Below are 18,355 nucleotides of genomic sequence, written 5' to 3'. Positions count from 1 at the left end.
TTATGCCAATCCCCTTATGATGGACCTTTGAGTTGTGTCTGGCCTTTTACTAGAATAATGCGATAATGATTAATATTGTACACATGTCATTTCATATATTGCCAGTGTATCTCTGTAATGGATTTGTGGAATAGGAATTGCTGGGTCAAAAGGTAAATGCATACACAATTTTTGGAGAAAATGGCGTATTCTAAGGCTTGTAGAATTTTAATTATTTTAGAATTCACTTTTTTAGTTAGAGAAAAATCATTTCTGAAGAGATAATTAAGGACATTGCTCAATTTATTATGTGAAAACTCACAGAACAAATCCCTGTCTACACTCACGTTTGGTAAAACAAAAGTGCCCCTGGATAAGCGGCCACATTAACGTCAATCAATAGGCTATCAGTAAAGGAAACATGCCAAGACCTCACTCCTCTTTCATCAAGAGAGACATTTGGGGCCAGAGAGATTCAACTAAGGTTGGTGCCACCTCTCCAGTTTGCTAAGACAAAGCCAGTCGCTCCTGCAGTGTTGGCTTAACAGTGCAAACCCAGGTCAGGAAGAAGTTGGTGCCCTTGGTACTGCAATGCCAAGGTTACTGTCTCAGAAGGAACTGAGTCAGAGTCACTGGCAGTGGGAATAGGCTTTGCTCCCAAGAGCAGAGTCAGCTGTTTCCGGAAAAGCTGCTGTTTGCCTTATCAGGGTGGGCCTGCTTCTCATGAGGTGGTCAGTCATAGCTCTCACTGTTGGGGAAGACTGAATGGGATCAGGCACCCACCAGCCCCCCATTTCTTCACTGTCAGAGGTGTGCAGGACTCAGGGACAAGACTTCTTTTGCATCCATCTGGCCTAGTCTGAGGGGCTATAAACTGCAACACACACACACACACACACACACACACACACACACAAACATCAATGAATGAAACCCCACCTCCTGTAGAGATGGAAAGAACTTTCCAAACATGTGGATGAGAAACTGGAGGCATAAAAGAGGAGGAAATAAAGTGAAAAGGGAAGACTAGCAAGAGAAAGAGAAGCTGAAAGGGAGCCACAGAGTTCTGGGGGATGCGAGACATTCTGAAAAGGCTTAAGTTAGTGAGGCTTTCTTATCTTATGTGAAATAAGGAGAAATTTAAATTATGATGTCCTAGATTTGGGTCCTTCTCAACAAACTAGCCTGGGAGTAACCCTCTGCAAGGCAGAGCCACCCTGTAAACCAACAGCCTTGGGCCAACTAGTGACCAGAGATGGTGCTTCTCCCCGAGGAATGCCTGTGGTTTCTCTTCTTGTCCTCAATATGGGGAAGCATGAAAATATTTATGTTCAACTGCTGCAGTTTTCCTCAGTCAGAACTTCTTGATATAATGTTCTTTTCCTCGTTTTCCATAGAACTGTGTTTTATATTGGTACCTCAAAATATTTTTTGAATTAAATAGAAAAAAAATGGAAGAAGGAAGGAAAGAGGCAGGGAAGGAAAAAAAGAAATGGAAAAAAAGAAAAACAGAAGATCTGATGTATTTCAGTGATGCCCAAAGATATAATCATTGCTGCTTTAGAAAAGTAGTTCATTCCTTATCAAAACTATCATGCCATCTACTTCTAATTCTATTGTAAAACTACTGAAAGAAAACAATTAGATTAATTGTTATTAATTAAAACCTTAAAAACAAAACAATTTATTATAACATTTTATTGAAAGAAAAAATACAGCAGAGCTCAAAAAGCTACACTTGTTATGCTTTATAAAGGTAGATGTTTACACAGGTTTTTTAAATGCACACATTCATGACATTATATCACAATATCAAAGGCACCTTTTACTGCCACAGTATTAGATAATGAATAAAAAATATCAAATTAATCTTTAAAAAATCTAAAATGATACAGTATATTTTAGGATTATGTACATATTTGAAACATTTAGATATTTTTAAACACATTATTTTCATACGTGCATCAGAATTATCTCTAATTCTCAAAATATTATGGCACCAAAATTCTCTTTGTCAAATAACAAAACACAAGATGCTGTAATCTATAACCAAGCACCAGTTAAAGTCAGTATTTAAAGCTCCATCAGTTTGGCTTCTAACATGTGCAAAGTGAAGTGGGTATTTAAGATAACCATTGCAAAACATTGAGTCTCAATTTTTTTTGTCTTTAATTAGCTGATTATTTTAGAGAAAATGGGGAGAACTGGATGATTTAGATCAATGTTTTTCTAATGGTTCAATGGAATCCTAGGGCTCTCAGAAGAAACTTCCAAGGCACAGAAGAGGGTTTGGGAAATAAGTAGGTCCATTACATGTATATTATACGTTAGAGCTTTGTGCAGGATTGAGATCATACAAAGAGTTCTATTGCTTTAAAATAAGTTTGAAAATACTAATTTGGAAAACTGCTTCAAAGCATATTTCATTTGGTTATGCTAACACAGTTTAAGAAATATCTTTGTCAAAACAGATTATCACACTTAGTCAGTTGCACAACTCAAGTGAAAGTTTATCTAAAAATGTTGCCTTCATTGGTTACAGGGGATATAATTCTAAGTTTATCTGTACATTTTTAAGTCTAGAAAGACTTTGAATGGAATAATAAAATGTTATCATTAGCTCAATAGTATGACCAAAGAACATTATCAAATTATAGGTCAACACATAAAAGTGGAGAGATAATCCTTTGATATATGGAATTCATTGTTTTAATATATAAAAATAAATGATCACTTCTGAAAGTGAGGCACACTATAATTCTGTTTGCTAATTTTAACTCTTATTGTATTTATGATGTAAACAAAATTAAAAATGTATTTTCTTAATACCTACTTCAAAAAAAGAACACTTTAATAAGCACCTCAGATCTGGAATATCATTTTAAAAAATATTATTATTTAGGAAAATGGATGTCAAGATATATTATCTCTATTATCTTCCTAGAAAATTATGTCAATAGAGTCAAGCACTTTTTAATGCTCTCGGATTTAGAGAGTATCCAAGAATTTAAAACTGTTCAGCTTAAATTTTTATTGAACAGAAGAAATGGTTTTGTTGCAGGCCAAGTAGCCATCAAGAATTTGTTCTTATAACCACCAGAGGGCGCCGGTGCCTGCAGTATGGTTGGTGTAGGTGTAATCTAACCTTTACTGGAATTTTACATCGCCATGCTAAAAAATGCCTTTAAAAAAAATTGAAAACTTCTAAGAAATATATTTACATTCTGTAACACCTAAATAATGTTGGGCTATTAGATTAAAAAATTAAGTGCACTGGCTTATTTTGGTTAAGATTAATTTAATAGGACTTTATTAATATTTCTAAATCAGGAATTGAATGGATAACAGTTTTAACTATGAATAAAAAGAGAGTCCCTAAGCTCCTAACACTAACAATTCATTTAGCACCACATATTTAGCACCAGAATAGATACTGATAGTTCACACTTAATAAAAACTTTAATTCCAAAGAAACTTCAAAATTGTAGCAAGCATACGGTGGTTGTTATGCATTTTCAGCACCATTAACCAGTGAATTGTGTAACTTTCTAAGTTTTTGATTGACCTCTCATAAGTCAAAGTCAGACCATGACATAATTTTTAAAAATCATTCTGCATGCATTTAAATATGTCTTCCCTCACACATATAACAACAATACAAAAAAAAATATATAAAACAAAGATAATATTAGACATTGATAGAAATCTAGTTTCACTCTACCTAAACACTTCTGCAGGAAAAGGCTTCCCTCCATCCATGTCAAGATTTGTGTCCTATGCTACTGCGGAACATAAGGAATGCTGTTATACACGGGGGAGAAGGCAGACCCCAGGTTAAGCATGACTTTTCCTTCCTGGACACATTCAAATTATCTGTTTAACTTATGTTAAGCAGGATATGAACACAAAACACATAACTGGCCTGAGTGTGTTTTAGATTTGCTTATGTAGATGTTATAAGTTGATCTAACACAAGCATGTATTAATGAGAAAAAGATATATTGTTTCAGTTCAAATATTCTGAGTAAACTGTATCGGGTTGAACTTTCCCTAGTGTTTGGTCAGCTCTTTGCTAAAGCTGCATGGAGCTTTCAAATGAATATTTCCATGAAGGTTTCGAATGAACACCACAGCACTGCCAATTGAATTTGGTAGGGAAGCCCTAATGGACCACAGAAGTGATGCTTAAACTACTGGACAGACAAAAACATGGTAACAATAAAAACTGTTTCTGCCACATTTTAAAAGCATGCTTATCCATCATAACCAGCAACATTAAGGGTGTGCCTACACAACTCAAATACAATTCTGTAAAGAAATCCATCAGTTTAACAGCGAAAATTGTCATTTTTCCAGTCTTTTGATGACATGGAAGCCAAAAAAATCTATATCGAGACAGAAATTGTTTACTTTTCTACTGAATAAAGGATGACATGAAAAATCTATACCAAAGATAAAACCAATGCTGTAGAATATGCATGCCAATTACTATTTCTTTTGAATGAAACCTATTAAAATGAAAACCTCAGTAATGACTATTTAAAGCTGCTCTTGAAATAGCTTATACCCACACCCTTTGTGCTCTGGGAATTACAGTGAGCAATAGCTATCCTAGCACCATTGTTGCATGCTGTGAAAAAATATGACACTCGGTGTTGATACTAGCAAACTTTCATTTGCTTTAGCCTGGAAAATAAAACATTTCACATGGCCACTTCATATTACTAACTTTAAAAAGTACAGATAGAATAACAAATATACCCGTTATATTTTCAGCTGAGTTGTTAAGTTATAAATAAACTTACAGTTCTAGCTGTGATTTGGAAAGGACTGTTGTGTACAAGTTATGAGTGTGTGAACCATAGTCATAATCTGATATGTTTGATGATTTATCTGGATTGTTGATGCACTCAAAGCTTTGTATTTAAGACATTTTTGTTTTAATGAAACATGGAAAGGTGGGGTTCCTCTAAATTCTTGCAATACTCGACTTTTTAGTTAATTCTAAAAACCCATTCATGTAAACATTTATTACATTACAGCCACTATATAAGAAGCTGGTATAAATACAAAGATAAGACAGAATTTCTGCCAAAGGGGAGCTCAAATAATTTTATCTCAAATAAAATTTCACAACATTAATGATAATTTTAATATTCATGCATTTCTGTTAATATGGTAATTTTACCTTCACATAACAAAATATCATTATACTTTTTGAGACTTGAGAAACCAAGCTACACAAGTAAACCAGCAACAGAACTGGAACTGATAGTAGCCTTTTTTGGTTTAATAGTACTTTTACTACTTCTGTAGAACTAGTTTAGCAAACTCAAGGAAGGAAATATTTTCTAGATAAAATCAAATTAATATCCCACTAGTGAGGTTTCTCTTCAACTGCCTATATATATGTTAGCTAGAAGTTGATTTGGGGCCTGATTCTTACTGTTATTTCTATTTTTCATTTTAGTCTCCAAAAATATTTAGTTTTAATAAAGTCTCTATATCTTCCCACAAAAGCAAAGTAGTATGATATGAAAACATTTGGTCAGATTCAGTTTGTAAAAGGAATCAGGCCAATTGTTTGTCATCATGTAAACCTGAACTTCAGACGGTGGATGTTTCCCCCATTGGATTTAATTAACTATCTGTCATCTTTCAGTGCATCTACCCTAAGAAATTGCAAATGTGTAGGGAATTTTAAACAAGTAGTTTTCTTCTGTTATTTGTACTCTGGAACTAACCGTGTTTACTTATTCTGTGATTCTGTTGAAGCATTGCATAACCTGAACCATATACAAACGCACACACGCATGCAAATGCATGCACACTTGAAATGTAATGTGTTAAGTGTCTTGACCCATGTGTTGAATTCTCCTCTCTGAAAGTGATTCCCTGACTTGGAAATAAGCATTTTCAAAGTCACGTGAGTGGAATTTTCATAGTGACTTTGATTTCCACCAAACTTAATGGAGAACTGAAAATTATTCTTCTACTTAGATATAGGAAAAAAATTTAGTAATTAATCCTTAGAAAATCATCTGAAGAGGCCCCTTTAACAAAATCATAACTGTCTGTGGTGTGCACATGGGAACTTGCACATGATGCTCAAGGACCATGGTGATTAGATTGATTCTCACCAAGTAAGGATGGGCAAAGCGATGGAGAGCTGGAGGTGTCCTTGACACCTACAATGTTTATTTCTGACATCCCTCACCTCCTGCTGAAAGGCTTCAAGTTACACTAGACCTTCAGTATATGCCCTTCAGAAGCTCTCCACCTGTTTGTGTGTGTGTGTGTGTGTGTGTATGTGTGTGTGCAGTAACCCTATTTCTGTGACTTTTCACACCTGTGTCCTGAACCTCACTTCTCTTGGACCTTCTCAGTTTACTTAGGTCTTGCTTTCTGCCTTCCAAAATCACAACTATTTACTCTCACCCAGGAATCCCTAGGCAGTTGTTAATTTTTCCCTGTCTCATTTAGTTCCAGACGCTATAGCTACATTTTCATGCTAATCAGAAGCCTTACATATTACACAGTGTGGCCTATCACCTATTCCATCTACATGTGAACGTTGTTGCACTCACTTCCTCAAAATTACATGAAAAATAAATCTGTTAAAAAAGTAATAATTTTACAGCAATATAATTAGGTGGCATTATTTCTTGAATATTTTTGTGAGCTTCTTGAAGTCAGGAATCATATCATATTATCTTTGCATGATCCGAACATAACTATCAGAGTGCCTTGCCCATCGTAACCACTCAACACAGGATTCAATAAAAGAGATTAAGCAAAAGGCATGATTTGAACCTTACAAAAATCAAGAGTATCTTTTGGTGAACCCAAGTAAGATAAAATATCTCCAGAATGAAATCTGTGGTTGCTTAATTAAATTATTATGTCCAGATATTACTGAGTGTTATTTTGCAAATTATCACTTTTGGGGCATTATAGAAGTGGGTGCTGGAGATGTCCCACCACCTCACATACATTTTAGAATAGGATTTTTAAAAATTTCCCTCAAGTTAACTACAAAATCATGTTACTTTCTATGTGTTATATCATCTATGTGTGTGTATATACACACACATACATTATAGACCAAATATATATTCTATTCCTTAAGAACATAATTCCTTTGGAAAACAAGTTTTGGAATTGGATGCATCAACTATGTCAATACTACATACACAATATTTTAATTTAGGCTTAGAGGTCAGAAAACAGAAATGGATGCTTTGTTTACCTCCAAGGATTAAACAAACATAATAGACAAACACTAATTTATACAATGAATAATAAAAGGAAAACAAGATTATGATAAAATATGTATAATATGTGCAAAACTCAATATATATATATGCCTATGATTCCCGGAAACCATTATATTTCCTGGAGGAAAAGACAAGCTTATTTAAACCAGTATAGGTAGTTTGACGTTACTCCTGCAAAACAAAGATTGTCAGTACAAGACCCCCCGTAACTGGGAGGGCAAGCTGAACACGGTACCCCTACTTTATATGGTGCTTCTCCAATCCAGTTGCCCCTCGAAAAAAAAGAAGAGAGCATTAGTGCTACTTGCCTATTCTTTAAAATCTGATTGTCCTTAAGCACATGATCACGTGCTGACATGTGATGATATTTTTAGAAGTCTGTCATTTTAGAAAAGCACTAAAAGTTATAACCATTTCTTATTTCTACAGTAACTTGTCCTGTATATCTTACTTTTAAAATGTTTTCTTTCCGAGTAAATTAATATTGTGTTAATTTACAGATAAGAAGTGAGGCACTACAATGCATGGTGACATTATTAGTCATCTGACACCAGGCTTGATGCTCTATCCACTCACCACAGGTGCCTGGTTCCTGCAGCAGCCTTCTAGAGCACATGGGCTGTGTCCACTTAAACTTACTTCTTAAAAAAACTCATGCTAATGTTATTATAAAGATAGTAAAGTATATACAGATATAGATATACACATGTTCATTATATATATAAAAATATATACATGTAATTCTGGGACGCTTAGAAACGGTGAAATGAGCAAGAAGTTGTTACAAGCATAAAAAATAGGTATTAAGTGTTCAAAGGATTTCTTTCTCAAGTTGAAAAAATAGTTTAGATTCTCAGTATCCATAAAATGAGGTACGGAAAACTCAGTAAGAGAATAATGGCTCACAGAAGCAGCCATTAAAGGTGATTCCAAAACATTTTCCCATATGTAAACTCATAGTTATAATTTTTAGTAATACTATTAGTTCTTTTATAATGCTGAACCTATTTAACTGAATTATTATGTGTTATCAATATTTTCCTTCATCTGTCATTATGGCCATGATTATAGTGATACACCAAATTCACCATTTAGGGTAGTTAAAAACAGCCACAATGCCTTATGTTATTAAACTCTTTTAGCTGTGAGGAAGGAGGCAATGAACGTATTCTCAGTAACATGGTGATTAGTAACTACAGTACTAAGAGACAGCAATACAGCCAGTGATGTGAAGGAAATTGAACGGTCAGGAGAAAATTTGGTTGTAGACAGTAAAAACTCAGGGTTGAAGATAAGACAACAGTGTAAAGGCTAAAATATGAAACAAGTGGGTCTCATCTTTAAGACCTAAATAAGACCAAGCAGGTGACTCATACAGTGCATCTACCAGACATGAAAATATCCTTATTCAGTCAGTTGAAAGGTCACATTTTTATCTATAAAATATCTGTAAAGGAAAATTTGTCTGTAAAATGAAAAATATGCTGATTATTCATATTACAAAATGAGATGAGATTCCAAGGCTGCCCACCTCTATCTAGCTTATTCTACACTCTGCCTTCCAGAGACGCTTCCTCAAGCATAATTTTGGTAATGTTACATGTTTGCTTATGAACATTCAAGGAGGTCCATTCATCAAGAGTGCAGCTCACTCCTTTATCCTAATCTCTCCCATTCTATATTCATAATCTTATTTCCCTCTATATCTTTACCCAAACCTATAAAAATATATGAACCCAGCCTGTGGTATTTTAATTTCATATTTTTCAACTTATTTTACATAGCTTTTAGAAATTACACAGCACATATTTTTGGTAATGTTAACTTAGAAATACAGTTTTATTATATAAAAATTATTATATATTATATTACAAACTTTTACACGAATGGAGGATAATTGTATTCAGTAGTAGATCAGTCAGTTGATAAACATATTATTCTTCCTTCTAATTTTTACTGTTTCATCTAATTCAATTCATTCTCATTCTCTCATTTCTCTCTCTCTCTTTCTCTCTCTGTCTCTGTCTCTGTCTCCCCCACTCAACCCCTTTCCTTCTCTGTTTTATTTTGCCCCTGAAAAACAGTTATACTTGAGATAACTTCATATTGGGATTGGAAGAAACATATCAACTATCAGTCAGGATTTTAAAACTTTCTTCATTGCCTAGGTTTCAAAAGAATGGTTCTCTATTACAGCAAATGTAGCATACTAACACAATATCTTAAACTCTTAGACTTATAAAACAATCAGACATCTCATCAATAATACTACAAAATTCCAATCATTGGCCAAAAACAGAATAGTTAAATGAATGTAATAAAAAAACTCTTTCACTATTTGAGTACTACTTGGCCTATTTATGTCAGAAAGAAGGGTTAAAGTCTTAATAGGAAAATATACAGTATAAAACTGAAAATATCAAACAAATGCAGTTTTAATGCTTATCATAATGCCGCCACATTTTACTTTCCAAATCTTACTATTCTAATAACTGTGGAGAAGGGACCATCGGGAAAATTGCTATTTTTCTAACTTTGCAAAAACACTGCCACTGGCATACTACCATATAAATGAGTAATGCAGTTATTTGTGAAACATTTTCTCATTCCCTCCCCATACTGGCAAAGCTGGAGAAAATCTTTGTTTGGGACTTACTTTGGAAGACACCAGGAGTGTCATAAATCCTTTGTACATTTTAGTATTTATTCCAAATGGGAACAGACTCATGTATAAATACTGGAACATTTTATCCAAAGAGTCATTGTTATCAAAAAGGCATTTTATCAGATGTTAACAAATGCTTATTTATCCTCATATTATAAAGAATGTTCATAAATATGAGCCTATTTTATAATCTTTGATCAATTTTCACAATACCTTTTTATGTATGCCATAAGAAGAAATTACTGAATATTTTTTATACTGAAATTTAAATCATGGCAAAGCTTTCATTAAAAAGAAGTCATAGCATTTAAATTTTCCTTTTTGATTCTGAATGCCTTCTTAACCATCTATGGAAAAATAAACTGTGATTTTAATTTTACTCTTAAAAGAAAGAAGAAGGGCTTGTTTTGCTTTCCTAGTGAAAAAGCTAAGCCAACATTCTAGTACTGATTGATGAGAATATTGTGGTGTTGATAAATTCCCTAGAAGATTCTTTCCTGATGCCTTTTATATAGCTATCAAAAGCCTAGAAGCATGTTTATTTTATAATTACCATGTCTAAAGAAAGATGGTAAGGAGAATTTAGTGACTCTCCAAATCACAAATAGCCTTGCCTGCAATTTTAATCTAGAATCCTTGTGAAAAGAAACCTTTCAGCTTATAACTTTTCAGATATACAAGAAAATGGAAGATTTGAGGATTAGTGCTTGTTAGTTAAGTCTTACTCATATTATTTACCTGTTAAAAATATCTATCAGACTGAAGATACTTAACATCATTAAAGATTCCAAGAAGTAGAATCCAACTGGATACTTACTTTGGGGCATAGTTGCATACCAAATAAACTGCACTGCGCCATACAGCTCCCCAAACATTCATGTTTTGACAAGTATGAATTGCACATCCTATTCGATTGGAGGTGGCCCAAACCATCTGAGAAAGTAAATCGATATACTGTTATTGAAGTTGGAGCTAAGAAAATTCATGTTCACCAAAATAGTAAGAGCATTTTTTAAAAGTATGAATAAAAAATGAACAAAACAGTTAAAATAACCTGTGTATAATGTGTGCACATGGGGCCAAAACATCTCATAGGACATCTGGGATTGCAATCCTGGGGATATGGAAAAGCATAATCTTTCACTTCATCATACCATGGCTTGACCAACTGGAGAATAGAGCGATATCTAGATATCAAGAAACACAATGAGAACTTAGAGTACAGTAGTGGCAATATATAGTGGACTCACATTAAATTATAAGTTAATTGGTTCTTTTGCAGATTATTCATGGTAAATCAAGAGCATACCCACCCCTCACAATTACCATCATCACCTAGTAGAATCCCCTATTCCTCCTAGTAGAGCCAAGCATGAAAATGCCCAGGAGTGGAGCAAGTAACTCTGTATTTGTCTAAGTATGTGTCTGGTTGTTTCAAAAAGAGAAATGCAAATCTTTCAGGAATTATCATCTTTATCTTGTTTTACCAATGTCAAAAATTTCTTGCATCAGAATCTTATATACAATTAAGAATTAGATATACAAAAGAAGCTGTGATACTAGACTCAGTGTGGATTTTTTTTTCCCTTAAACTTGAATCATTTTAATTTAATGATTGTACACCTGATTTTCCTCCCCTATATGGAAGAGAATGAGTCTTTGGAATATTGGATGATGACATTCCACAGTGGTAGAAAAATTATCCTATTACTGGGAACAGCTTTATCCATTGTTGCATATACTTGCATGTACATACATGTGCCTATGTATATATACATATATGTGTAAATATACTGAATTTGTACAACGCACACAGATACAGGTATATGCAAACGTGGGAAGGTTGCATACACAATAATGGCTTCTGCCACCATCAAGGGATTTTTCTGAGGTAGAAGAGATAGGATACAGGATACAGCCTGATCCTTTCAAAGATTCTGTGAGATAAGTGTAGAATACAGGCTAAGGGAGGGTGTTCCAAGGGTGAAAGGGAAAACTTTTTTTTTTAGGCCCTTTTAAAAAAATTAAATAATCCTTGAAGACATCTAAAACAGTCATAGGCCAAGCATCAGTACCTGACACATAGTGAGCCCTCTTGCAGATATTACTTGAAATTGGTGTCACTAACCTTGGAGTCCATAAGCAATAAAGTTGTGTGGATAAACAGTACCAGTGAAACTACTTCCTACCTTCCAGTTCGTACAGATAGATTTTGACCCAAAAATCTCAATAAGTAAGAAGGTCCATGGTCCCAAATGCAAGTAGCTGCCCAAGCCTCTGCAGATTTTGCAAGATTTTCATCCCAGACCTGTGAAAGGGAAAAAAACCTTCAGCTTTACTGGGTTTGCTAGTAGCAAACAAAAAGAGAAAAGAAATGGCACTACTATTTCCTAAAGTTCTTTAATTCTGCTTCCTGACTAGAAGAAAGCAAATTTAGACCATTGTTATTCAGAGTTCTACAGTGCAATATTGTTATTCCTCAAAAATCTTTATTGTTTCTACAGGGCCATCTAGACCCAATGTCCAGACATCAATTTTGGTAAAGGATAGGTTAACAAAAATATGGTATCCAGATGTAACTTGGAGATACCTCATACTGACCACTGAAGTTTGAATCCACCAAAGTCAATTGATTTCCCTAGAGTTTATTCACAGCAAAAAGGAGCCATGCTATTGATATATCTTAAAAATTAATGAGATCAAATTTATTCAAATCAATGTACCAAAATTAACAATGTCTTATATTATAGTCTAACTTTTTTATTGAGATATAATTGATATATAACATTATGAGTTTCAGGTGTACAACTTAATGATTTTTATGTACATATATATTGTGAAATGATCACCACAATAAGTCTAGTTGACATCCATCACCACACACAGTTACAAATTTCTTTTCTTGTGACGAGAACTTTTAAGATCTATTCTCTTAGCAGCATTCAAATATACAATACAGTATTATTAACTATAGTCACCATGCTGTATATTACATCCTCAGGATTTATTTTATAACTGAAAGTTTGTACCTTTTAACCACCTTCACGTATTTCACACACCCCACCCCCCAACCTCTGGCAGCCACCTATCTGCTCTCTAGATCTATGAGTTCAGTATTGTTTTTGTTGTTGTTGTTTTAGATTCCACATATATGTGAGATCATAAGTTATTTGTCTCTTTCTGACTTATTTCACTTACCATAATGCCCTTAAGTTCCATCCATGTTGTCACAAATGGCAAGATTTCCTTGTTTATTATGGCTGAATAATATTCCATTTATCTACTTATTTGTTGATGGACAATTAGGCTGCTTCCATATCTTGGCTATTGTAAGTCGTGCTGCTATGAACATTGGGGTGAAGGTATCTTTTTGAGTTAGTATTTTAGTTTCCAGACTAATACCCAGAAGTGGAATTGCTATATCATATGGTAGTTCTATTTTAATTTTTTTGAGGGCACTCTATACTGTTTTCCATAGTGGCTGCACCAATTTACATTCCCACCAACAGTGCCCAAGGTTCCCTTTTCTCCACATCCTCACCAACACTTGTTATTTCTTGACTTTTTGACAATAGCCATTCTAACAGGTGTGAGATGATGTCTCACTGTGGTTTTGATTTGCATTTATTCCAACTTTTAAAGGTCAAACTATATTAAATTATAATATGATATAAATGATGTTTTATATCATTTGAATATTTGATAGTAGTAATAATATTAGAACTTACATTTTAATTGTTATGAGCTGAAAACATAGATTTATTTAATGTAACAATGTATTTAAGTGAAAGGAAGTTAATTTAGTGACTTTGAAATAAAATAGGAAAAAAAACTGATGAACCCTTCAGAAACACTTTTACCCTAGGAGGCCATGGCACCCACCCTGAAAAAAGATTTCTTAGTTACTTAGAAGTTGTCTTAAATTAGAAAAACAAAGTCATCTTAACGTAAATCTATCTAGAATTACATTAAAATAAATTCACTCACAAAATTACATGAAATCAGAATTATCAAGAAAGGATCTGGAGTAATTCTATGGTGACAGTGGCCACATCTCCACTGTCTGTGTAAAAAGAAAGATCATTCAAAAAGCTATAGCAAAATACGCTTTCCTTAATTATCCAGAATATAATCTGCCCATTTTGTGGATTAATTAAATGTGGCAAAACATTGCATAATACCCTTTTAATAAGTAAGTAATCAGTGCTAAATACAGTATATAAATGGAAAATACTCATTCTATAATATTTTAATAGTGTCTCTTTATATACTTGTTTTCTCCTTTGAATTGATATCATGCTTTTTTACAGTTATTAAAAAATATTTTGTATTATGCTTTCACACTTAGCTCTGTAAAATAATCATTTGATATGTTTTATGAATTATTACTTCAAACCTCTCCTTTTGTTTGTAAAAATTCTGTGCAGAAATATCAGTGACGCAAAATAAATTTACAATGAAAATCATAGTATTCTAGAACTGAAATTTACTTTTAAAAGCATTTTGTTTGGCTAATAATAGATTCATCTAGTATTTATTCTTCTGATATTTTTAATGAAATATGGATTTACAAAATATGGATTTCAGTTCACCAAAATGCAAAATATTACCATTAGATCACAAATGAATTTTAGATGGAATAGCATCAACAAATTATGTCTCTGAGCTAATTGTAGTCACTTTGGGAAAAAAGTACATCTAAATATTATTAACATATTGAAGTGGTGTGCACTCAGAACAATAACTGCTAAAAACACGGCTTTTCTGTGTTTTTATATAATCTTTCTAAAAACAGTCTTTCTTATAGTCTTGTTCCGAAATATCAGCACAGCATGGCACAAATAATACTGAAAAAGAAAATAAAATATCTTGTATTCTAACCCTAAGCCTACTGCTAAGATCATCTGCGACTGAGGACATGTCAATTATTCTGTCTCCCAGTTAACTCATCTCTAGGGTCCCTTTCCTCTTCAGCATTTCATGATTTAGTGTACCTGAGTAACTCCAGCATCAGAATCAGGAAGATCTGTTATATTCAGTTCTAACCTTTTCCATACCACAGAGAGAGGAAACCTAGATTCTTCACAAAATAATTTAAAATATTTAAGGCAGTTAACAAATTTAAAGTAATTTAGCATATATAATTCTATATGCTTACTCATATACTTAAAACGTATTGTGTATGTCAAAGAGATAAACCAAAGAGTTCATGCCTGAAAAATATCTTACATGAGCCCATTTAAAAATTATTATAAAGGATTTTGATAGGAATACCATGTATTTAGCATTACTGATGCCTACATTTTTAGGTGTTTCTATGTACAGATATCATAATTAAAATTTTTGAGATGATAGTTGTGAGGGAGGAGAGATGACCACTTTTTTTCATCTCTCCATGTTTGCTTTTAGGAAACTGATGGGAGAGATTTCTGCCTGTCCCTGAAGGAAGATGCTGGAGACCCTGGCAGCACTGGCCAGGTCCCACACAGAGAGTGGGATCATTTTGCCTTCCCATGGGAGACATACCAACTGTCTCTCTGATGCCCATTGCAGAGGAAGTCAGAAAGTCCTGTGCTCTTTCTTGCCTGTTTGTCCCCAGGCAGGACTCACACCCATCCTGTAAAGAGGGGAAGACCCAGCTCTGAAATTTAGGAATTGCATATCTACTGTATTTGCTGTCTCTGTCTTTCTCCATTGGTACAACTCCCAGGAGAATATAGGTGAGTGATGTATCCCTTTAATCCACAGTGGTATTTAAATCTATTAATACGATGAGAGGTCTTTCAGGGTTGAAAACAGCAAATAAGGATAGCTTCTTTCTTATCCAGAAGCTCTAAATGGCGATGAATGTTGCCAGTTTAACCATGTGAAAGAATTCTAACAACTTATACAAATTTAGGGAATGAAGTTGTAATCACCTAAGCATTTGACTAATATATACATTTCTGGATGCTTAATGGATAATATATCTGCTGAATTTTGCTGAACATCTGTGATATTTATTTGAAATAATTTTAGTATCATACCCTACAAATACAGCAAAAGAAAAAAGGTCACAGGTGTGTACTTACTTAACATTCTATGGAACGACTAGCAAATACACAACATATTATTATCATTTGTTAGAAAAGCTAAACACCTTATATTTATTCAGCTTTTATGCAGCTAATAGCCTCGAATTCTGTATTTCTAGCTCTTGTCCCTCGAAATGGATAAAATACTTTCACAGATAACTGAGTTGTGAACACTTAAAATCTTATCATGCCTTCTAAAGATTAGGCAAAAATTAAGAAAATTATGCATGGAGACAAAAAAACATTTACAGGAGCTAGTAGAAGTTAGATTTTATGATTAAATAACTCGCAAAGTAAAGATGGCTTAAAACGGTGTCAGAGCATGCATGAGCCTATATTTGTGCCCTATCGCTCCACATGGTTTTCTTCCATTCTTTGCTGTTACGAGCCATTTAGTTGGTCAGCTTGTCAACTGACTGATTTAGCTCTGGACTAAAACGTTTACCATGAACTACTCTGCTTATAAATAAACGTAGCACCTTCTCTGTGGAAACCACATAGTCTGATTAAGCCATGAGAAACATCCAGAATTCAAACTCATGTCATTTCCATGGCTAGAAGAGTGTGGCTCCAAGAGATAGGAGGGACATGAAAAGAATGCAGGTCCTCCTCAAGTCCAGAGGTCTTCAGAGGTTAAGCCAAAGAAATACAAAATTGAGTCAAAGAATGCCTCAGCATGGGAGAAAATCACTGACTTCCATAAGTTGAAGAATTAGAGAGTGATATGATCCAGCCCAAAGAAGAGGTTGTTTTATCAGCCATTTCCTTAAGTTTTGTTACCCACAACACAGTGGGCACCAGGACATCCGAAACTCCCTTCTTAAACCCCAGTCACTATCTCTGGACAGTAAGAAATGTAGACCAACTGAAAGGCAACCCTGAAAATTACTTGAGACTATATCCCCAACATTGTTTGATATGACATACTGTTTTTCTTCAAGTGGGTAACATCTTTTAATTCCAAACATAAGAATTAAATTTTGAAAGAATTAAATATAAGGTGTTAAAAAGCATAAATATTTCTAGGTAACGAACCTGTACATATTTGATATTATTAATATTTATAGTGGTTCAGAGAATATGGCAACAGGTTATTAAAGCAATAGGTTAGCCTTGTAATTTCAACATAAAATATATCAATAATTATTTATATTTGTGGTTTTAAGTTAAAAATTTTAAGAAAATCTTGTTACAATTTTTAAACAGTATTGCAAAATTTTGAACTTAAGAGTCACTGTATTGCTTAGGCTTTTAAGACATTTAAATATATGGAAATTATTTTCAATAAGCCAATTGAAGTACTAAAGGTCAAATATGTTAAATCTATAAATGCAGCTTAAAATTTAAATTAATTAGGTTTGTAAGTAGTAACAAACATTAAACAAATGCGATTGTCAAAACTTGCTAGATTTCTGAATAGAACAAAAATATATGTAAATGAAGCTAAATTAGAGGAGAACAAGAAATATTAAATTTGAAAATGACCTCTTAAAAAATCTGTTCTGCACATGGAAACCATCTTCAAAGACATAAAATACTAAAAAACAAAACTATCACACTGAGTTTTTGAAGACACATTTCTAAATTGGTTATTGTCTTGGATACTATGATAGCAATGGCATTGGAAACAGTATGGCATGTCGTATAGACACTTATTTTCTTGGACTGACATGTGGTCATTTCTCATATATTTAGATAAAAAGTGAAGGCAGTTTAGATAGACAAGTTTTTGGCTTTTAAAAATAACTCAGCTGGGGCTCTTTGTTCTTTTTCTGGGTTAGACTGGGAAAGCAGTGCTGACTTATAGAAGTGAGAAAGAGCCATTAAAAAGATATTAAGTGATGACAAAATTATTTTCCCTGAGGGCTGCCAGAAGCTTTTAAAAACACTTCATGGGCATCGTTGTGGTTTTGTTTTGAAAGTGGGGTTTATTCCCTTTCGGTGGAAATGCTTGTGAAGTGCCAATAAAGGAAACTGAGAGCTGAATATATGACCCAGTGTTAAACCAGAGAGGAGGGAAGAATGGGCCTTGGTAAGACTGGAGGGGGTGGGGTGAGGCACAGGAAGAGAAAAGGATTTCCCCTGGGAAATTGGGGGCACTAATTAGATTAATTAAATGATATTAAACCGATTATACTTTAAAAGAGAACTTGTTAAGGAACTTGATTTTAAAAAAACTCCCGCAAGCCTCAAAAATGACCATAAATATGGGACCACATTATATCACAAAGTATCAACGTGGGGTCCTAAGCATTTTTTAAATGTTTAAACAAAAATAATGAAGACTTTCCTCAGGTAAGATGAGTGCTACCTTTCATGTAGGTGGGAAAGGTAAATTTCTATAAAGAGAAGATGTAAAA

General features: G+C 33.8%; 1 protein-coding gene across 1 annotated transcript in view; it reads right to left on the bottom strand.

The window, feature by feature from the left end:
* Positions 1-1,662: 1,662 nt before the first annotated feature.
* Positions 1,663-18,355, bottom strand: part of PI15 (peptidase inhibitor 15) — a 35,492-nt gene continuing 18,799 nt past the window's right edge. The window contains exons 3-6 of the mRNA XM_082432632.1: positions 12,111-12,229; positions 10,976-11,108; positions 10,739-10,854; positions 1,663-7,528 (exon numbers count right to left, since the gene is read on the bottom strand). Coding sequence (XP_082288758.1) covers positions 7,393-7,528; positions 10,739-10,854; positions 10,976-11,108; positions 12,111-12,229 — 504 coding nt within the window. The 3' untranslated portion in view covers positions 1,663-7,392. The remainder of the gene's footprint in view (positions 7,529-10,738; positions 10,855-10,975; positions 11,109-12,110; positions 12,230-18,355) is intronic.

The sequence above is a fragment of the Balaenoptera physalus genome (genome assembly GCF_965194825.1).
Source record: "Balaenoptera physalus genome assembly, chromosome: 17".
Taxonomy (NCBI): Eukaryota; Metazoa; Chordata; class Mammalia; order Artiodactyla; family Balaenopteridae; genus Balaenoptera; species Balaenoptera physalus.
The sequence above is the reverse complement of the archived record's forward strand: the minus strand, read 5'-3'. Positions and strand labels throughout refer to the sequence as shown.